The sequence below is a fragment of the Schistocerca americana genome, chromosome 7 (assembly GCF_021461395.2).
Source record: "Schistocerca americana isolate TAMUIC-IGC-003095 chromosome 7, iqSchAmer2.1, whole genome shotgun sequence".
Taxonomy (NCBI): Eukaryota; Metazoa; Arthropoda; class Insecta; order Orthoptera; family Acrididae; genus Schistocerca; species Schistocerca americana.
Genome location: NC_060125.1, coordinates 413,352,429 through 413,375,141, shown reverse-complemented (window position 1 = coordinate 413,375,141; position 22,713 = coordinate 413,352,429). Strand labels below are relative to the sequence as shown.

The 22,713-nt window shown below is 44.9% G+C and overlaps 1 protein-coding gene across 2 annotated transcripts in view; it reads left to right on the top strand.

Moving 5' to 3' along the window:
* LOC124622120 overlaps window positions 1–22,660 on the top strand; it is a 460,208-nt gene extending 437,548 nt beyond the window's left edge. For both annotated transcript variants that reach the window (XM_047147731.1, XM_047147730.1), the window contains one exon: window positions 19,733–22,660. In XM_047147731.1, coding sequence (XP_047003687.1) covers window positions 19,756–22,287 — 2,532 coding nt within the window. In that variant the 5' untranslated portion in view covers window positions 19,733–19,755 and the 3' untranslated portion in view covers window positions 22,288–22,660. The remainder of the gene's footprint in view (window positions 1–19,732) is intronic.
* The last annotated feature ends 53 nt before the right edge of the window (window positions 22,661–22,713 follow it).

Below are 22,713 nucleotides of genomic sequence, written 5' to 3'. Positions count from 1 at the left end.
GATGCCGTCGGCTGGGGGTGGCACGATACCGCCCCCGCTTCCGATCGGAAAGCGGCGGCGTGCCTTTGATACACGCCGGCGGCGGCGACACAGCGCTGACAGTGGCGGAAGGGCGGGCGAGCACAGCGGCAGCGCCTGTGACGTCACAGCGCTGGCAACCAGTCAGCCACTTGGCGGATCAAAGCTCCATCCATCGTGCTCGTATCTGTCGCTCTTTTGGCTAATAGTCACTTATAAACCACGGATTATGTTCAGAAAGCGTCTCTCAACGGGCAGCGGAAAGCGCGCTGAAGTGAGGCTTTTGATGGATCAGAATTGTCTACCGGTGTGGGATTCGAACTGATATCTCTGCACTTCGCAGACATTGCACTCACGGTCTGTATAACAGATAATGTCTCTTCAGGCTCACCGATGGCAGTCCCTCTTGGCCTAACAACTAAGCTGTCTGAGGCCTCACGATCTATTTAGAACTTGCTCCTCTGCCTGTGGCGCTCGCTGATGACTATCCTATACCCTGAGACCACAAGAGATTTGAAGTGAGAGACGTGAGTTTAGAAGTCGAAATTTTGCCCTTCACGAGGAACCCTCCACATAAATTCCGAACACATTTTAGGGTTTCGCTGAAAGTACGTGTCGTGCAGTATCAATGTTCCACGCCATCTAGCGGCTAATGCGACTATCACACTTGGGAGAGAGGTAATTGCGAAACAGAAATTTGACCAGATATGATCACCAAGCGAACAGTTACGATAACAGAAGGTTGTGCACTAGCACTTTTGCCGGCCGAAGTGGCCGTGCGGTTCTAGGCGCTGCAGTCTGGAACCGCGAGACCGCTATGGTCGCAGGTTCGAATCCTGCCTCGGGCATGGATGTGTGTGATGTCCTTAGGTTAGTGAGGTTTAACTAGTTCTAAGTTCTAGAGGAGTAATGACCTCAGAAGTTGAGTCCCATAGTGCTCAGAGCCATTTGAACCATTTGAAGTAGCACTTTTACTCATAAATTAATTTTCTAACGCAGTCGCATAGCAGTTTGAGGCCAACATACATGACAAGTGTCAAGTAACCACTTGTAGGAAAAAGTAGCAGTAAACGAAGATTAAGTGACGGTGATCAACATTTCTCAAAACTTTGACGAACAAAGTATTCGCATGGTGCTCAAAATCGCGTATTTTCTGATCACACGGATAGTAAGGAAGAATAACTAAGCACATTAATCATCCTGGCTTTGGAATTACGAATAGTTATCTGGATGCTTCGTTGTCACACTTGTAGATCGAGCATGATCAGTCGATATGTATTCTAAGTACACATCCAATAATAGTGAAATTCACACATTTTACGACTGAAATTCCCTGCTCCTCTGGGCTGCGAATGTGTACATAGAGTTAGTCTTACATGTAAAATACATAACCTATCATTGCGTGTCTCTTCGAAAGCAGTTTGAACGGTTGATGCCGTGATTTATTGGGGAATACTATCGGGTAATCAGCGGGAAATTACGTATCAAGCTTTCTTCGCCAATCGTTTCGTTAAATACTTCAACTAGATTTCAATTTCAAAGTCTTCCGGTGATAGATGAAGAACTACAGTGGATAGTTATACACCGAAATGACACAGTCGGATAATGCATCCTCTCAGTTCCTCATCAAGATTCGGAAGAAAGGCTTTTGTCTTAGTGAAACGATGGATTATCTTCTTGTTTAGGGGTAACAGTAATCCTCTGTGTTGCACATGGTGTAGTACACGTTGCTGCTTTGTTTTGATAAACGTAAGAGCTTCCCAGTTAAAGAAATCGCGTTGAGAAGATCCATAGTTTATTTGCAGGGACTCCACAAATATTCAGTCGGTATTCGCATCAGTTTAAGGCACATAGTTCATCTTGTTGTTCTAAGGCCACTGCAGTAAAGTAATCGTGTTGTTTTAAGGTCTTTAAAGTCAAGTGATTAAAATGGTCTTGTATACGGAGTGAAGATTAATTTCATATGAGCCTAAATCTGATTCTACTTAAATGTTGTAGCCGTTTGTGGTTACTACAGTTCTTTCTGGCTAGGAGAATGTAACAACAACATGCGTGCTAATGATAAATATAAGATGCACGATGAAAGCCGCATTTGTCTTCGCGTTTAATTCACATGACACATGTTCTTAACTGTAACTAATAGTTGATAACTATGTTTCGGCGTCCTATTATATTGCAGTAGAAGCAAGTTAAATGTTCTATTGTCTGCCTCACAATTCATGAAATGATTCGTGAGACTTATTCTCTTCATTTCACCATGTTCTAATGTTCGAAAATATCTTTAACATCTCGTAGTTATTGAAACTAGACCAATGCGGTTTGACGACTTTACAAACTGATTATCTTTGACAGCATATCAGTCCGAACCACATCCCTGCTTTCACAGATATTTCTAAATTCAAGTTCTTGTGTTTCTACAACGTCCATAACATTTTTATTGATATTTTATTGCTATTGACAGAGGACTGTTCGCTCCAGGCAATCGAATGTTTTGTTTCTTCACGTAATAGTCTGTTCCGATTTTGTCCGAGAAAACTGCTTCATTTTCATCTGAGCTCACTTCACAGTTATGCTCTTAACAAGGCCTCTCAAAGTAATTGCAACAACAACCATTTCTCTTAAGCTCCTACCTTGATGTTAGCAATTTGTGGGATCACATGTCAAATCTGAATCACAAGGCTTCAAGAAGTTTGTTGAAAGTTTCACTTTCTTTTACTTACACAGGTACATAAAGAGTTGTCGTATGAAGTTTAAAGGATTTTAGGTACGAAAGAACGAAAGAAAACGAAAGAAGCCATAATTGTATCAATATTAACTGGAAATCAAATGACATACTGCAGTTGTTCCGAAAGCTGCTAAACGATATCTTGAACGGTTTATAAAATAATAATGAAGTACACGTCACGTCAGACAGCTAGTTAATAGTGAATGAGGGTGGTCGAATATTGATCATAATTTCGAGTTATGTACACTTTCGAAGCTGAAAGAAATGTGAAGCAAGATATTGTGTGCCGATGATAAAGTCTGCCGTGATGTCGTTATTTGGCTGGCTCTGAGCACTATGGGACTCAACTGCTGTGGTCATAAGTCCCCTAGAACTTAGAACTACTTAAACCTAACTAACCTAAGGACATCACACACATCCATGCCCGAGGCAGGATTCGAACCTGCAACCGTAGCGGTCGTGCGGTTCCAGACTGCAGCGCCTTTAACCACGCGGCCACTCCGGCCGGCTGTCGTTATTTTTCTGAAATGTTCATCAGTTCACGTATTCACTATGTAGCCGATTATCACAGCAGCCACAGCCCGATAATGCGATTGTAATAGCTGTACAATTATCTATATCTACATCTACATAATTACCCTGTAATTCTCAAGCGCCGGGCAGAGGATTCATCGAACCACTTTCACGCTATTTCTCTGCCTTTCCACTCTCTAATTGCGTGCGGGAAAAATGAAAACTGATTTCTCTTATTTTACTACAATGATCACATCTCCCTATATAGGTGGGCGTGAAAAAAGTTTTTTTGCATTCGGAGGAGAACGTTGGAGACTGCAATTTCGCGAAAATATGTATATTCGTTGTCCCATATGTTTCACTAGACAGAGTAGGTAATAAGAGGGAAAGAACTAAAATGTAACTGAATAGAGATCATTATAACCAAGAAAAAAAGTTTGTCAATAACGCAACCACGTCGATAACGATATCATGCACTGTAATGCAGCATTAAGGACCAACAAGTATTTATGTCAAAGGATACGTATAAACATCAGCTTGAAGTAAAACTGAAATGATGGAAATGGAGCTCATAAAAACTATAAGCATACGAATAGGAGCAGAGCAGATGAATTAAGATAGAAAATAGAGGGTGAAAAAAATAAAAAATGACCCGAAAAATGTTTATAATACTTATGTGGAGGTGCCCCTTGTTGATGACGGGAGAACTGCCCGTCACATAAAATACTGGAAACCGTAATTTCGGTGCACAAGTCGGCCGCTGTCACTAGTCTGTATTAGAGGCTCTTCCGCTTGCTCGGGTCCGAGCACTTCGCTGGGTCATTACGTATGAGTGGGTAAGAGCAACAGATGTGTTTAGTGACCAGTTGAAAGAAACATGAAATGTTACTCACGATAAAACAGAGCGTGTTCATTCTCGATTGTTATCCGAAGCACAACTGGTGGAAAACGTCTGCGGAACTGACTGTGGAAAAATTTAGGACTGTAAGTGTTTTGTCGAAGAGGAAGGAGGAGCGGATAGAACTTCTCTCTTGCCCTTAGGGTGGGAAACCATTCGGATCTCCGGGAGGGGACTCCTAATGGGAAGGTGACCATGAGAAAAAATTGATTAATCAATAAAAGGATAACGTTCTACGAGTGGAGGCGTAGACTGTCAGAAGTTTAAACGTGGTAGGGAAGTTAGAAAATGTGAAAAGGTAATTGCAGACGCTCAATCTAAATAAAGTAGGCGCCAGTGAAGTGAAATGAAAAGAAGACAAGGATTTCTGGTCAGGTGAGTACAGAGTAATATCAATAGCAGCAGAAAATGATATAATGGGAGTAGGACACGTTATGAATAGTGATGTAAGGCAGAGAGTGTTTTACTGTGAACAGTTCAGTGATAAGAATCGACTGCGAACCAACACCGTCAACGATAGTTCAGGTACACTTGCCGACGTCGCAAGCTGAAGATGTAGAGAAAGTGTATGAGGATATTGAACAGGTAGTACATTACGTAATGGGAGATGAAAATCTGACAGTCATGGTGGACTGGAATGCAGTTTTAGGGGAGGGAGTAGAAGGAAAAGTTAGAGGAGAATATGGGCTTAGGACATGGAATGAGAGAGAACAAAGACTAATTTGAGTTCTTTGATAAATTTCAGCTAGTAATAAGCAGTACTCTGTTCAAGAACCAAAAAAAGGCAGGGGTCTACTTGGAAAAGGCCGTGTGATACCGGAAGATTTCCGTTAGATTACATCGTGGTCGGACCGAGATTCAGAAATTAGATACAGGATTGTGAGGCGTACCCAGGAGCAGATAGAGATTCAGATCACAATGTGCTTGTGATGAAGAGTTGATTGAAGTTTAAGAGTTTAGCCAGGGATATTCACTGCGCAAAGAAGTGGGATACTGAAGTACTGAGAAATGAGGAAACACGCTTGTTGTTCAAATAGCTCAGTAGGCAGTACAGTTGAAGAGGAATGGACTTCTCTGAAAAGGGCAATCACATACGTAAAAAGAAGATAACTGCAAAGAAACCATGGGTAAAAGAAGAAATACTTCAGTTGATCGATGGAAGATGGAAGTACAAAACTGTTAAGGGAAATCTTGGGATACAGAAATACAAGTCGCTGAGTAAGGAAATAAACAGGAAGTGCAGGGAAGCTAAGAAGAAAGAAACTGCATGAGAAATGTGGAGAAATCTAAATGGAAATAATTGTCGGAAGGATTGACTCAGCATATGGGAAAGTCAAACAAACGTTCGGTGAAATTTAAAGCAAGGGTGGTAAAATTAAGAGTGCAACGGGAATTCCACCGTTAAATGCAGAGGAGAGAGCGGATAGGTAAACAGTAAATTGAAGCCTCTAAGAGGGGGTAGAAGAAACTGGTGTCGAGTTAGAAGAAACATCGGATGCAGTATTAGAATCAGAATTTAAGAGAGCTTTGAAGGACTTAAGATCAAATAGGGCTGAACGGACTTATAACATTCCATCAGAATTTCTAAAATCATTTGGGGAGGTGGCAACAAAACGACTATTCACGTTGGTGTGTAAAATGTGCGAATCTGGCGACATACCAGCTGATTTTCGCAAAAACATCATTCACACAATTCCGAAAACTGCAAGAGCTGACAAGTATGCGAATGATGCACAATTATCTTGAGAGCTCATGCGTGCTAGTTGCTGACTGAAATGGAAAAGAAAATTGAGGATGTGTTAGATGAGGATCAGTTTGGCTTTAGGAAAGGTAAAGGTACCATAGAGGCAATTCTGACGTTGCGGTTGATAATGTAAGCAAGACTAAAGAAAAATCAAAACACGTGCATAGGACTCGTCGACATTGAAAAAGCGTTGTACAACGTAGAATGGTACAAGATGTTCGAAATTCTGAAAAGATAGTGGTAATCTATAGGAAGAGACGGGTAACATACAACACATACAAGAGTCAAGAAGGATTAATAAGAGTGGACGACCAAGAACGAAGTGCTCGGATTAAAAACGGTGTGAGACAGGGATATTGTCTTTGCACCCTGCTATTCAATCTGTACGTCGAAGAAGCAGTGGTGAAAATAAAAGAAATATTCAGAAATGCAATTGAAGTTCAAGATGAACGAATGTCAATGATACGATTTATTGATGACATTGCTATCCTGAGTGGAAGTGAAGATGAATTACATGATATGCTGAATGGAATGAACAGTTTAATGAGTACAGAATATGGATTGAGATTAAATGGGAGATAGCGGAAATAATGAGAAGTAGCAGAAATGAGGAAAGCGAGAAACTTAACATCAGGATTGATGGACACGGAGCAGATGAAGTTAAGGCAGCACAATAACCTATGACGGACGGAGCAAGGAGGACATCAAAAGCAGACTAGTAATGGCATAAACGGATGTGCCTGACCAAGAGAAGTCTACTAGTATCAAGAATAATCCCTAATTTGAGGAAGAAATTTCTGAGAATGTACGTTTGGAGCACAGCATTGTGTGGTAGTGAAACATGGAGTGTGGGAAAACCGGAACACAAGAGAAGTATTTGGAGAAGAGGTACTACGGATGAATGTTGAAAATTAGGTGGACTGATAAGGTAAGGAATGAGTAGATTCTGTGCAGAATCGTCGAGGTAAGGAATACCTAGGAAAACACTGACCAGGAGAAGGGACAGGATGATATTACAAATGCATCTGTTAGACATCAGGAATGACTTCCATGGAAATAATAGTAGCGGCAGAGGGCAAAAGTTGTAGATGAAGACAGAGATTGGAATACATCCAGCAAATAATTGAGGACCCAGGTTTCTAGTGTACTCTGAGATGAAGAGCTTGCCACAGGAGAGGAATTTCGGGTGGGCCGCACCAAACCAGTCAGAAGACTGATAAAAAGTCTGAGATGCAAAATTTAATGGCTAAGTGGCGGAATACGGGGTCTAAAGCGAATGAAAACCGTGAAGTTCTTTAGCAAGGGTCAGTCCCTCGCGAGTGTTACCGTACATATTTTCTGAGTGAGTTTCATTTTGCCAATCTGGTAATGGGAATCCTCGAATGAAAAATGTGAAAGGAAAACGGTCCTTGTTACGAAAATAAGACGAAATAGTTTGCTTGACCGTGTTATAAGGATCAGCAATAGTGGACCCGTTTAAAGAACTTTCAGCCGTCATTATAACATTTCAAGAGGCAGTCACTGAGTGAGAAGAATCAACTAAGATATGAGAAAACGAAGTGTAACAGAAGACACAAAACTATACACGTTCAGATATTTAAAAGGGTTTTTCAGGAGGTGACGAAGAAGTTGACGGAAGGTAGGAGGGAAGTACTAAGTGAAAGAAGTGAAACAAAGTCGAATGGACGAGTTTTGTATATTTTTCTGAACTATGCAGAGGGATAGACAGAGTGTTAGAAATAAAAGCAAAAAGATAAAAGTTAGGTGAAAAATGTATGGAAATCATCACTGTGTTTCTATTTTATCTGCCGACCGCTGTGACCGATCGCTTCTAGGGCTTCAGTCCGGAACCGCGCTTCTGCTGCTGCGGTCGCAGGTTTGAATCCTGCCTCGGGCAATGATGTGTGTGGTGTCCTTAGGGTAGTTAGGTTTAAGTAGTTCTAAGTCTAGGGACTGATGACCTCAGATTTTAAGTCCCATAGTGCTTAGAGCCATTTGAACCATTTGAACCTATTTTATGTGGCCTCGAGATAAGCATAATTAAAAGGTAAAACAGGTGAATCACTTGTTCTTAGGGTTTTCTATGCTTTGTGTCATCTGCGCCATTGTTTGCCAGTAGGTTGCACTGACATGGGCTGGCGCATTAGGAGAAAATAATAAACTGAAGGACTTACATGTTTATAAATGCTTTTAATCTTCCAATAAATGAGGTATACATCTAACCGATTCACGAAGTGTATTGTAATAAGCCTTCACCAGGTCTGAATATCACTAGGGGTAGCTTTTTGAGGAGGAATAAACTCGCATAACTAATGTTATGTTAAAATTATAAGCATATGTTCTGAGCCAAAACGCTCAAGTCAAGAAGCAGAAATAATAGATTTCGTCCTCCTTGAAGAACAGCAAGAATATCCACACGTGCAGTTTATTGTAATTTCACGGAGAACTTAATCTAAGACTTCTACTATCTGACCTGAGCGTTTTAGCTCACAATGTATGCTTATAATTTTTACGAAATGGAAGTTACGTGTCTTTATTCATTCTGAAGAGGATAACCCCATAGGCACTGAACCCGAGTCAAGTCTTATTACAAGAACCTTTATGCATCCGATTGTCTGTATACATCATTTATTGAAAGTTTACTTACAGGCTCTGTCAGCTGCCGTGTTTAAAATAGTGAATCCTCTTTCGTGTGAGCAGTTGCAACAGACAAAACTAGTTCTTGCAATCTTGGGGTCGTGAAACTGATGGTGTAAGAGAGGCGTATGTCAGCCTCTTTTGCGGCTGCGAAGTTCCCCCTGGGTGACCTCTCTCCGCCCGACACCGTTACAAGGGTTGCTCAGCGCCCCTGCGTGTAAACGAATCCGCGCGGTCGAGGCCCCTTGGCTGCTCACTGGCATCGCCTCTTAGCTGCGTGAGCCCAGCACGCGTTGCTAGGAGACAGCACGGCGCCACAGCCACCGCACGTCAATTAAGTCTGGCGAAGCGCGAACGCAGCAATCTGCTGCCTGCGTTGGATTCTGCGGCACGCACCCATAGGCGCACACTGATAGCTGGAATCTTCATTCCCCCTCTCCCAAATCTGCCGACAGGCACACATACACACAAACACACACACACACACACAGACACATACACATACACAAAATGTCGGAGTTCCTAATCACTTCCACAACCCGTCAAATCTACCTACTAGTCAGAGATATTTTAATACGCTGGGCATTACAAACTTTTTTCCTTCCTTCACAGCGAAATCTGCAGATACAATTGAAGTGCTCAAAATGCCTTTCTGTCATGTCACGCTTGAACAGCAGGTAATATTTGGACACCCTTAGCTTGTAACACACGATTTCCGAAAATGTAAGGACGGGTTTTTCACGCCAGTAATACAATCAGGCCTTACTATAGTCTTCCTACTGCGGGAGGTTAAAAAGATACATATTATTATGACAGTACAAGTAACTTTTATTGAATGCTGCACTACATTTCAGTGTGACACAGATACAAAACATTGTTTTTCGATGTATTTACGACGTCTCCGCAAACAACCATTGGAACTAATTCACAAGGGGCAATCAAATGAAAACGAAACAGATGGAAAATTAAAGTAAATTGTTTGTTATTTAAAAAATAAACAAATCACCATAACTCTTAATACTCGTACATTTAGCCCAATGTGAGACAAGAGAGTCAATGCCTTAATGGAAAAATGTTTGACTTTGCCTATGGATCGTGGGCACCAGCCGTGCTCATCTTGGTCTGAAGCAAATTGATGGCCTCGAATGTAGAGGGCCCACATGTTACGAAAGTTGTTTGGAGTACGCTGCAGAAATTTCGCTCGGAAACACTTACAATTTCTCCATACAGTCGCCATCTCTCCCTGTGGCATATCCGTATTTTTGGAGCGCTCACGATAGACATTCGTAGCCGTCGATTTGCTCTGTGTAAAGAGGTACACACCTGTGTATAATCATGGTTTATTAGGTAAAAGTAAACATTTCACCTTGAAGGCATTGACCATCATGTCTGACACTGGGATAACTGTGTTAACAGTTATGACTATCACTTTTGAAGTAATGCACAGTATATTAATTTTTTTCCATGTGTGCTTCGTTTTCAGTTGACTGTCCCATTTAAACCCATCAGTTGCCGATCACTTAGGCGTTCCAGCCTAGAAGTTGCAAGCATTTGTCCCAGAGCGCTCCTCGTCCAGAGATTATTTGCAGGTATCGTGAGTGCACTGTTTGTTGTGGACACTGTACTGATTATAAACAAACTATTGACAGCCCCTTCACGAAAGGCCTTTGCTCACAGTGGCAAATACAGCCGTACGTTTTCAGTGAGTCAGATACCACAGAAACGGGACATTTTCAGACAGGAGACGCGTAGGGTGGCCCGCGCCGTAGCTGTTTTGCCTCCTTTCAAGTGACGCAAGGTGTCGAGTGCTCCGACGGCCGAAACAAGTGCTCAATCTGCAGTTCGTGTAGAGCCGGGATGTTCAGACTTTATTATATATTAATGTAACGGTTAATTCAAGGCGGATGACCGGAACGATTTTTCGATTTAAAACTCGCTGTTGTTGAATTTATGAAGCAAGACTGAGTGCAGGAATGAAAATTATAACATCCGGAGTGGGTTGTAGATCTCGCATTTTAAATGGACTTGAATGCACACTGTCCGCAGCAGGTTACTGCAGCGTGAGAAACAGCTTCTTTCTCATTTGATGGGAATGAAGTTAAAAAGAAAATCGCGGTATGGAAGGGACATTCCTACAAACACAGTCCAGTCCCCTAAGCTCACTACCATTAAACGCGAGGTTTAAAGAATTTATTGTGGCCTAGAAAACATTACAAGGATCGTTTCCTGATCGAGGACCTTGTCAATCTTACAACTGTCTTCGAGTCCTTTTGCCGTTTCAGTTGAAAGCGCTCCAGTGCTTCTGCAAATGTAAGTGACGGACCTGCAAGTTAATTCCTGTTTTAATGACAAATCCCTTAACGTTATAGCTATCCAGGACGTCTATATTAGTCTCGTTAGGTACAGTTTCCATGGCTCCATATTAACGTGCTGCAACTGTTCGATCGACACATTTGTGTGAAAGGGCTTTTGTTCCAATCATGAAACACGAAGTCATGATTACGTGGCAATCTGAGTGAAATTGTCAGCGTCTCTCCATATGCCGTCGGTTTGTACAATGTAAAAATAATATTACGTTTTCAGTGTGCCAAAAATAAATAATACTGAAAATGTGAAACATAAAGCCAAGTCGTATGCAATGCGACTGTGCTGCCATATAAATGCGCCACGTTCGCATTTTCCCGCTCTACCCCCTTCTCGTTCTCAAATAGCACGGAGCAGCGGTGGAGAAAGTATGAATCGAGCTGAGTGCTATGGCACTCGTGCCAAGGCATGAATCGCAAGCAAAATTCTTGGCCACCTGTGGTGTGGAGTGTAGATCAGTCCAGAGATGTTCTCTAATGTTTTAAGGGATGTTTTTCATATCATGACTTGGGCACACTGTTTCAAGCTACCATAAGCATGAACAAGTATGATTATATCAACATTCTCAGCAACCAAGTGTTGTCCATTCTTCTACATCATTACGATTTATATGCTGCGAACACTCTTTCCTTCGAGATGACAACAGCTGTGTTGTCAGCGCTGCACACATGCATTCCTAGTTTGAACAACATTCAAGCACCATATTGCACCTCAACTGGCCCTCTGAATCGTCCAAACTCAACCTAAAAATTTGTAACACCATCCGAAAAGTAGCACTTAACATCCACACATTCTTATTCGCGTAACTAAGGCTTTTATCAACGCCATAAGCGTTATTGCCTGGTATTAACGTGGTGCCTCCATGGGCAGTGAGCCTATTATCTAATTCACACTCACCTAACTCTGATGCGAAGACTTTTCGAAGATTACACCTGGCTTACAGAAAACAAGTTATTGCTGCAGCTTAGCACCTAATAAGCAATGTAAACTTTGTAACAACATATAAAAATCTTGTACACATTGCAATAGCTTATTAATACGAAACAATGACGAAAATTAATTTGAAATAGGTACTATAACTTTTTCCTGCTGTAAAACAATCGTGCTGGATAAAGCCCTTCTCCACGTAACCTGGTGTTTAGCTGTACGCCTCAACACATTTCTTTCTAGTGTCTTTTACCACCTCCGATTAGGACCTCGTCTCGTCATTTCTTATTTCTTGGAAACCAGTATCGAATGTCCTTGGTTTTGAATTTCAATACAGGCAGAATGACTTCTACAAGTCCAGTCGGTTCCGTTGTCCTAGTAATACCGAACATGTTATTCGCTAAGTAATACTCAGCTTTTGATTGATTTCTACACCGTTATACAACGATAAGTCTAAACGATAATGGACTCAGAATGTAAATGCTCCGTTTCACTCACATAGTAGTGAAAATCACATCAGGCTATTTTCATCCATCTGCCCACTGCAGTAGAGGGACGCTGACTTAGCCGGGAAACATCGCTGCGTGAACTTAGTCCATGATCGATGCACTCAGAACAGTTCTGCGAGTTGAACGCTGCAAGCAAGGCCGTAGGGTCTGAACGGCGGGTACTGTGCGCTTCGCGAAAGGAACTCTGATTGTAGGACGGCTTGCGTGGCCGGCGTCAAGCCCAGAGAACTGTAGCGGTGAACTCCCAATCTGGACTGACTGACGAACGTTTAGGCGGCGTTCTACAAAGCCTTCATGGGATAGAATAGCAAGAAATCGTGATAGAGGTAAGTGACTCACAAGGGCGAGCTAGTTCCGACGACAGCAGTGCCTCATACGACGATCAATTTTCCACTAAGTGCCGTAGGGACTGTTAGAGATGTGCTGTGCCGGTGTTATATTGCAGGTGCCTTGAAAGACGGCAACCCGCGGTACCGCACTGTGTGGTTGGCTGCTCGAGGTTACGGCAACTACAAAATTTGGGTTACCTTTTGAAGAGTTTTTGGGTCGCTTATCTTTATAAATCCTGTTGAAATTCGCGCTATCACGTTTATAGCGTCCCAGCGTTTTTGACTATCAGACTCCATTCTGTCAGTTGAAGGGATGCATGTTGTAGCATCGATAGTTGCTAATAAAGTTTTGTCTCAAGTATCAAATAGCTGTCATTCACTGTTTGATAAAGGCCACAAAGCACCCATCGGAAAGATTCTTGATGTTTTACCACTTTCTGCGATTGAAAGCACGACAGAATGCTATTACCTTCTTTCAGTTGTTTGAAAATTGCCAAGAGTCGATTTTCTGTGTACGCAAGGCGTTTCAGTGTCTTTGCATCAAACGTCTAGGGGTTTAATAGATCACCTCATGGGAAATAACTTTTATTAGAGACTCTGCTGTTTGTCTGAGATGCTAGACGTCTTTCTGTTGAACTTATCAGCTCTTCGACGACGAAATTTCATCGAATTGGCAGGGACTACCAATCAGGTGCGCTGCATTTACATAGAACCTATCGCAGGAAATTAATAGATTCTCAATGCGAAAACCTTGTCTCTTAAGGGGAGGGAGATATTTTGGAAGCTCAGCGTACCTCCTGTCGTAAGAAGCAGGCGACTGGATTCTACGCAGCACATAATGAAGGAGAACGCCCCCTACATCCTGTCGCCCCTCAGCGGGATAACCGATACTAAAAGAGACCTAGCGTACATGGGAAGCACGAACGAACATCTTACGTCTAACAAAAATCGTTCCTCAAGCCGTGATCTATCACCCCTAGAAGTCTGACGCGAATATAGGGTGACCCAAAAGCCCGTTAACATTTGAGAATGCACTAATTCATGGAATAATTTAAGTAAAAAGGTAAAAATCGACGCACATGCCCGAAATGACATGGGGTTTTATTTAAATCAGAAAGGATTGCGAAAACTTACCAATATATTGCACTGGATAGCAACACGAAGTGACGCCGCATCAGAATTGTGTATAAAGTGTGCCGTAGTTAGGGAGGGAGTCAGATCATCCCTAGCCTGGGTGGAAGGAACGACCTTAAATAAATGGAGGATGCGCTCCGCCCCATATTGCTATACTTGTGAAACATCTCTTGCGCACACCGCTCGATGATGATCGCGTGCCAAGCTGCCAAGTACGTCACGCGTGTCCTCCGAGGTCCCCAGGCCTCGAACCTTGTGATTATTGGTTACGGGTTACCAGAAGTTGCAAGTCTAACCCGCTTGTCCGATCTCACCAGGGATGCTAAAGAGAACACCCGACGGCTCTTTCTCACCATACCTACTGATATGCTGTACAGTGCTGTTCACAACATTGTCCCTTTATTGCAGCTATTGTTGATGAATGCAGGGCGACATTAACATTTCGTACAAAGAGCATCCGCTTCGCTAAAAATAAATTATTAGGCTAATAATTGCTTTTGTATTACGTGTAGCGCCATCTGATGATCATTTTGTGCACTTCTCTTGTTCCATTAAAACCCCATGTCATTTCAAGCATGTGTGTCAGTTTTTACCTCTATACCTATATTAATCCATGAACTATTGAATTTTCAGATGTTAGCGGACTTTTGGGTCACTATGTACTTCAAATTTAAAATAACTTGTATAATCTGTGTTGGTGGGGGTAAAAAGCTTTTGACCGGCCTCCTTTTTTGTTTCTGCTAACCATCATTTCGTGTGTTCATCGTGTTTTTAGGCTAATCAATCCTTACTCATCCATTCATGCTGCCGGCAGCGGTGGGTGAGCGGTTCTAGGCGTTTCGGTCCGCAGGTTCGAATCTTGCCTCGAGCATGGATGTGTGTGATGTCCTTAGGTTAGTTAGGTTTAAGTAGTTCTAAGTTCTAGGGGACTGATGACCTCAGATGTTAAGTCCCATAGTGCTCAGAGCTATTTGAACCATTCATGCTATTTATTCGTACAACTCTAAACTTTCCTGTCCAATTAGACTAAACCCAAATTGTCTGTGTATTTATTTTGTTTCCATGGAGTCATTATCTTTAACGCCCTTGAACATAAATTGTGGCGGATAAGAATAGTAAAGTTTTAAAAAATTGCAGATAACAACGGTAGGCAAATGGCGCCTGTTCTAACGTAGCCAAGAAATCTGCTCTACGTGTAATTGTGTTGTAAATTTTCAGCACAAATGATGTTCATTGCATTACGTACGTTTGTTAGCTTGGCATACATTTTACTGTAATGAACCATCCCATTTATGATGGAACAACAGCGGCCAAACATGTCTGTTCTGCTGAAAGCAACGGTGATATAATAATAGTGTTTGATCTTTTAATGGCTGTTGCAAAAGTGCTGGGACGTACCGGGTTTGATGTGCGGGAATTAGAGATTGCCGTCTACAAATAGTGCAATGCGGCCAGTCACAATCCACAGCACGGCAGAGAATCAAATAAATCGTTGAGTATAAATTGCTCGAGAGTGTGTGTCATTCGAGAGTTCTTTTTCGTCAGACAGGGCAGGAAAAAGGGTACTAACGGATTGTTTCGAGGAGCGAAAATATAACGCGTGTGAGGCCACAGAGCGAACGAGGGGAGGAATCCTGATTTAGGGCGCGTGCTGTGTTCGGACGCTTCGGCGTGATGGATGGCCCGCGGGCCTTGGGGGCTTGCGTTTGATCGCGCGCCGCCAGGTGGCTGTGTTTTGTCTGCGGCGGCTGCTGGCAAAGGAAGGCGCGTCCCGTGCAACGGCACGTCGCCGTTTGAGCGAGCTTTTTGTTATGCAAAAGCCGAGATGGGCGTCACGCTTCGGCGCCGCCAAGCCACAACTGCGCAAACTAAATATGCAAAAAGCTCCGGTGTCAGCCGGGATCAAGAGCGCGTCACCTCGAAATATTTCAAGTACATGAAACGGAGCAAATAACATCTCCAGTACCTGTGTTCCCGTGTGCTGCGCGCGACCGGAATCCGAACACTCTGTCACAAGCGCTGTTACGTTCTTTCCTTTTTATAGCGGCGCCAGAGGCTACCCCATTCTCTCGTACACATTATATAAGCAAAGGTACGCACACAATGAACGAGCGTGGTTTCCCACCTCACAGTCGTGTAATTACAGATATGTATTATGTACATGGCGTTGATAGTTACTTTTCCTTTTTATAAAAGTAATATGCTGGATGTTTTTCACATCACTTGTTCGAAACATGGGTGCAGGATGGATCAAATTTGCTTTGAAACTTGGGATTTTTGCCAATGTCTCTCTTATAGATTAAACTTGATGTTTTTCTTTGCAGAGCATTGATAATGGAGCTTTCAATCTTCCAAATTGGTCTGTTAATAAATTCATAAAAATTATTCAGTGTAGATGTTTTCTTTCTCTTCAAAGGCATTTTTAGGATGCCTTCCCACAGTAATCAACCACTATGCATCAAGCCCTTTTGGCTACTCATACCCACATGTGTTAGTTGTTATTAATATTGGTACTCCTTTCCCTGCGTGGGACATCAAAATTCGAACCGAAACTATTTTCAGACTCAATTTAATGACATACAATTTCACGGTTTAAGCATCCATAGCTTAGATACATAATAAAATATGTTTTTTTAAAGAATCTATTAAAATCTTCTAAAAAACTTTTTGTGGCCGCGTTAGCTCTTAGCAGTATAATGAGTATGAATGATTCGTGTTCTGTGTTGTCCATTTCCATAACACAAATTCTACGTGCAGCTATCACTGCAGCTGTTGACTTGGTGATTTAAGAGAGGAAAGAAGATCGTAGTTTTTCTCTCTCTTTCTCACTCCAATGCCTCATGTGCCCCTTCACCTATGATGTAAGTCATGACAGAGAAATAGTGTGCGTGTGCCAGTCGGCTTAATGGAATCAGAACATAATGACTGGTCGATGATGACACGTGACGGAGTGTCAGAAACTAGATGTCGTGTGTACACTTGCCCATGATCGCAGCGTGAATGAAGTTGCGCGATCTGAAGGTATAATGCAGACTGCTCCACATCCTCAATGCGGCATACGTCAAGAAACTTGTGCACTCCCTTCCAAGTAGAATTGAGCCAATTCGTGGGTCTAGAGTCATCGCAACATAGTATTATCTTCATAACTCCTTGAGGTGACAAATCTGTCGTGCGGCATGTTTTATTTGTCAACTCAGCAGCCGATATTAGTTTTTCACGTGGTACAGTGTATCATACCTTTCTTAGTGTATCGCACTAAATCTCAAATTTGTGATAATATCCATCACGACAGTTATTGGTTGTAATCTCTGTCTGTCTCTCTCTCTCTATCTCTGACACACTCACACACACACACACACACACACACACACACACACACACACACACACACTAATGCAGTCGTGTAAAATGTATGCGAAAAGTAGTTTTTGCTCTGTAAGGCCTATGGCGGGATAGGACGATTGAAAACCACTCAATCTAGCATGGCCCATGCGTTCTCAATGCAGCTGAGATCTGGAGAATATGGAGGCCGTTCTGTTTGACTGCTTCTGCGCTCAACCAGGAAGGTTCTCAGATAATAGTGACGATGGGGCATCGGCATGAACCCTGCTCCAATACATTCACCAAATGGAGGCACAATGCGTTCATGCATCCTTCCATATATTCGTACAAACGGTGCCCTGCGACCACACATGATTCCACCTCAGTAGATGACTGGACAGCCTTAAGTGTGGCAGTCTACGGACAATTAGGCCCTAAATGGTTTCCACATTGCCTCCACATATGAATATCAGTATTGTCCGGGAGGAGGCTGATACAGGTCCCATCAGTAAAGAGAGTTGTGTCCCACTGTTTCCTAGTCCCCAAAACAGTGGTTTCGTATCCATACGACAAGAGCCCCTCGGAATCTGATCTAGGAGCAGCCTTGAGAGGTCTTCCGACGCGTAATCACTCTTCGTGGGGGGCCTATTTCGTATCGCTTGTGTTGAGGCCTGCACTCCTATAGTTCTTAGGAACTGCCGCCGTAGACGTGTAGCATTGTGTTGAGGTTTCTGCGAGCTTTTGTACGTAGATATCCATCCTGAACACCTGCTGATTTTATTCTGCAGCCACTTCCGCGTTGCCTCTCTACGACCTGTCCTTAAAAACCTGTTCGAGACTATAGAAACATTACTTTGACTCACGGTGACAGTCGCTGCGGCATCCCTCTGTCTCATTGCCTGCTCCATTAGTGTAACTATATGGAGCTTCTAATAATACTTTATTGTCCTCCGAACCATCCTGAGACGGCACAATTCTTGCAGTGCCGCACAGCACACGGGCTGCGTTATTACAGGGGTCACAGGTGCGATAGATTGCACATACCGCCCCTCACAGTCCAAACGTGGACTGTGCCAGCTAGAATTACATTCAATAGTAAATTTCCGGCAGTAAGCAACATTTGTTTTTGCTACTGTGCAACAAACAATGCCGGAAAAATGAACTCGATGCAGAATGGAGCTGTACTGAATGCAAGCTTGAGTTCGAAGTGTAAAGTAGAGATTACTCAAGTCAACAGCAAGTTCCGTGAGTCAATGGAACTAGTTTGCTTACAAGCCAGAAGCACAGCGCATACTTTCGACATTTATACCGTTTTGCAGATATTTCATTGCATTGCAGATACGAAGCTATTAGGTGTAAGAAAGAAAAATAAATGCAATAACTCCGCAGCGAGCGGCCGGGGACCGTGGGTCTCCCATACCAAAACACTCAGAATGTACCCTTGAACAACCTCTGAAAGTTTGTGGGATGGTTCACATGGCTCTGAGCACTATGGGACTTAACTTCTATGGTCATCAGTCCCCTAGAACTGAGAACTACTGAAACCTAACTAACCTAAGGACATCAAACACAACCATGCCCGAGGCTGGATTCGAAGCTGCGACCGTAGCGGTCGCAAAGTTCCAGACTGTAGTGCCTAGAACCGCTTGGCCACTCCGGCCGGCAAAGTTTGTGGAGTTCTGATCCCATGTAGACTGGGTTTCTAGATATGATGCGTACTGAAATCGATCATGTACTTTGTATGAATACGTGGCAGTTAAGTGCAGCCTTAATTAGTTTGCAGTGTTTCACATCATTGACTTGGTTCTGTTTTACAATATTAGAGGCCAAGATCGTTAGATGTGAAGAAGTTCATTTCATGACCAGTGTCTATAGTAACTAGCTGTCATGCTCAGTTTCTCAGATATCTAGCTGTCGTGCACACTTTTCGATATCCCAGAGATATAATTACCCATCCGTCTCGTCGGCTTTCTGAGAACGTGCTCCAGTTATAATAATACAGCTCCGGACTAGTTTGCCAAATATATAAAAATTCCTATCGATATTTTATTTAGCAAGTTTTGTGTGTTCGACAAATTAGTGTGGTGTTGTATTACTATAACAAGAGCATGTTCTCAGTATGTGGACGAGACTGATGTTTAATTATATTTCTTGGGTATATAAGAATCCGAGGAAGAGAGCTGGTTATTGTCGGAACTGGTCTTGAAATAAACTATTTCACATCAAGTTATCTTGGCTTTTGATGTTATAAATTATGTTAGATCGCCCCGAAACCATGTGTAAATTAGATGATTTGTTTTTGTAGATCCAGCCTATAGAAGTGAATGAGGGACTGAGGTTCATAAGGGAGACGTAGGGAAAAAGGTACCAACAGCCGCAACTCTTCCCAAAAGTTTTGTTATCGATGCAGCCAGATCCACCGTTTCAATAACTTCATTAGCTTGAAGATGAAGCTGATGAAGCGTCGAAACTGGTTGCTTGAATAGTAGAGCTTTTAGGAAGAATTACAGCTTTGGTATCCTTCTTCTACGAGTTACTGGTTTGTAGTGCTTTACTTTGCACACAGATCTTCTGAGTGACCTGTACTTCACCTGCTCTGTCTGGTTGTTGCAGGAGGAGGTGATGCGGCGGTGAGGATGCGGCGGCGAGCGGTGGCGCGTCCGGCGCTGCTGCTGGCGCTGCTGCCACTGGCGCTGGCGGCCGACGGCGACTGGTCGGCGTGCGCGCCGCCCTGCAAGTGCAAGTGGTTCTCGGGCCGCAAGACGGCCGAGTGCAGCAACGGCAGCCTGTCCGCCGTGCCGCAGGGACTCAGCCCCGAGATCCAGACGCTCGACCTGTCGGGCAACGCCATCGCCGCGCTGCCCGCCGACGCCTTCCGGCGAGCGCACCTCGTCAACTTGCACAAGCTGTTCGTGCGCGACTGCGGCGTGGCGCAGCTGCACCGCGACGCCTTCCGGGGGCTCGAGATCCTCATCGAGCTGGACCTGTCGCGCAACCGCATCCGCGAGCTCGCGCCGGGCACCTTCCGCGACAACGTGCGCCTCCGCGTCGTCAGCGCCAACCACAACCCCATCCGCCGGCTCGCCGACCACGTCTTCGTCGACCTGCCGCATCTGCAGACGGTCGAGCTGAGTCACTGCCAGCTGACGCACCTGGGGCAGCGCCCCTTCTCCGCTGTGCCCAACCTGCAGACGCTTCGCCTCGACTCGAACCGGTTGACGAGCCTGCGGCCGGAGCCACTGCTGCCGCTCGACCGCCTCAAGAGCCTGGTGCTGCACAACAACCCCTGGCGCTGCGACTGCGGCCTGGCGGCGCTGCACGCGTGGACGCGCGAGCGCAACCTCTACACGCCGCCCACCGCCTGCAGCGAGCCGGAGGCTCTGCGCGGCCGCCTCTGGAGCGATCTGTCGCCCGATCAGCTGGCGTGCGCCCCGCGCGTCGTCTACCCCAGCGTAGGCGCGCGACTCGAGGCGGCGGCCACCGGTGACGTCACGCTGAGGTGCCGCGCCGAGGGCGAGCCGCCACCGGCCGTCCACTGGGTCTACAACTCCCGGGTCGTCTCCAACGACACGCGACGACCCGGCGGCGGCTCCGACGGCCGCGGCTATACCCTGCGCGCCGGTGGCGGTTGGCTCAACCTCACGGTGCACGACCTGCACCACGCGGACCGCGGCGAGTACACCTGCGTCGCGAAGAGCTCCGGAGGGCTGGACGAGCGCGCGGTGACACTCGTCGTCGTGGCGGCGTACGCCGGCGGCGCCCTGGCCGGCATCAGCACCACGCTCGCCTGGATACTCCTCCTCGGCGTCGGCTCGGTGCTCATCCTCTGCATCATCGTTGCAATCTTCTGCTGGTTCTGCCGCACCGACGTCGCCACCGGGGACGTTCCCACCAAGAAGAACGGCCGCGAGAACCCCGGCGGCAACGGCAAGCAGGTCGCCAAAGAGGCGGTCGCCACCACGGAACAGGAGAAGACGCTCATCAAGAAGGTGAACCCGGTTCAGAAGCCGCCTCGCAACGTGGAAGCTGCGGCGGCCATCGTCTCGGCGAGCAGTGACACCTCAGATGCCAAAACGGCCCTGCTGGATACCTCTTCCGTCAAGCAGGCGCCCAGCGTCGCGGGCAGCGAGTGCACGCAGGTCAGCTCGACGTCTTCGGGCTGCAACAGCGACAGCACGGTCCTTCAGAACAGCGCGAACGAGGGCGTCGTGCAGACAGCCACCAGGAAGATATACCCTCCGGACCTACTCTCCTTTCCTTCGCGCACCAGCCAAATTGTACCGAACGCCAATATCCCTTTCAGGACTTTTAAGAATGCGCAGTTGACCTCGCCTCAGAACGTGGCGTCGTCGCCGCTGACCAGTCCCCTCTCACACCAAGCACAACACCTATTTGATACCCTTCCCCACTCACTTTCGCAATCCAGTCTTTCCACAGCACTGTTGAATAAGGCAAACAGTGGTGCTGGCGGACAGCGAACTGGTTTCGTCACCCTCCCCAGAAACCCTCATCTTGTCCACAGGAACAGCATAACGGAAGGCTCCCTGGCTTCTCACTGCCTCAGCATGAAGCCCGGAGACGCGTTCTCCACAGGTTCGCCTCTGGTCAGCAACGCGGCCCTCTCCCTCAACAGAAACTTGCGCAGCGGGACGATGCCGACCATTGTGAAATGTCTCCCCCTCTCGCCGACGACAAAACGACTCTTTCTCCCTCCGCACCATTCTTCCAATTCCCCCATCGAGGAACTTCCCCCCAGCGCATTCTACACAGAGAGGAAGCCCACCCTCGTTCGCAGGCATTCGACGAAGAGCAACATGTCGTCTCCCCTCCTGAGCCCCGACCTAGTCCAGATAAATTCCTTCCACGAAGGGCATAACCAGACGTCGCCACTGAGGATAAATGAAGGCTTGACGTCTCCACTCAGAATAAACGAAAACTTCGTGAGACACGCTCCCGACGGGGCCAGCGTCAGGGGTCACGAGGAATTTGTGAAATCCCCTAGTGTCTTGGACACGTTGTCTCCGTCTTTCTCCAGGGATAACGGCGGTCGCAGTTCCAGAAAATACAAACTACCTGCAGCGCAGCATTTCCAGTCGAATATCATCAGTGCAGATCCACTTTCCAGGACACTTTACCATTACGACAATGAAGACGGTACTGCTGTTTAGTCGCAGAAAACATCCTCATTCCTTCTCCTATAACATTTTTTTATATATGTGATCCGAATATTTTGTTAAATGTGCATCGTACGTGTGCAATGAAGTAGTGGTGCTACGTGGACCAAGACTTTGTAACTAGCTCGTTAAAACAGGGTAACGAATCGATTACAGAGGAATGTGAATGTGTGCGGGTGTTGTAACAATTTTTTATCAGTGCCTTCCAACATAATTTTTCAAGAAAGTACGATGTTAAATTGTGGAAAAAAAATTCCGAATGTTTTCTTAAATGGCTTCCTTCTAATGTGTCTGATAACCCAACCTTTTTGTATGAAGCTTTATCTACAAAGTGAAATCTGTTGGTACAGTGCTATGGACTGAGAAATGGCTAAAAAATGTGTTTGTACTGATGTATACTGGCCTGACTGTGAACTGTTA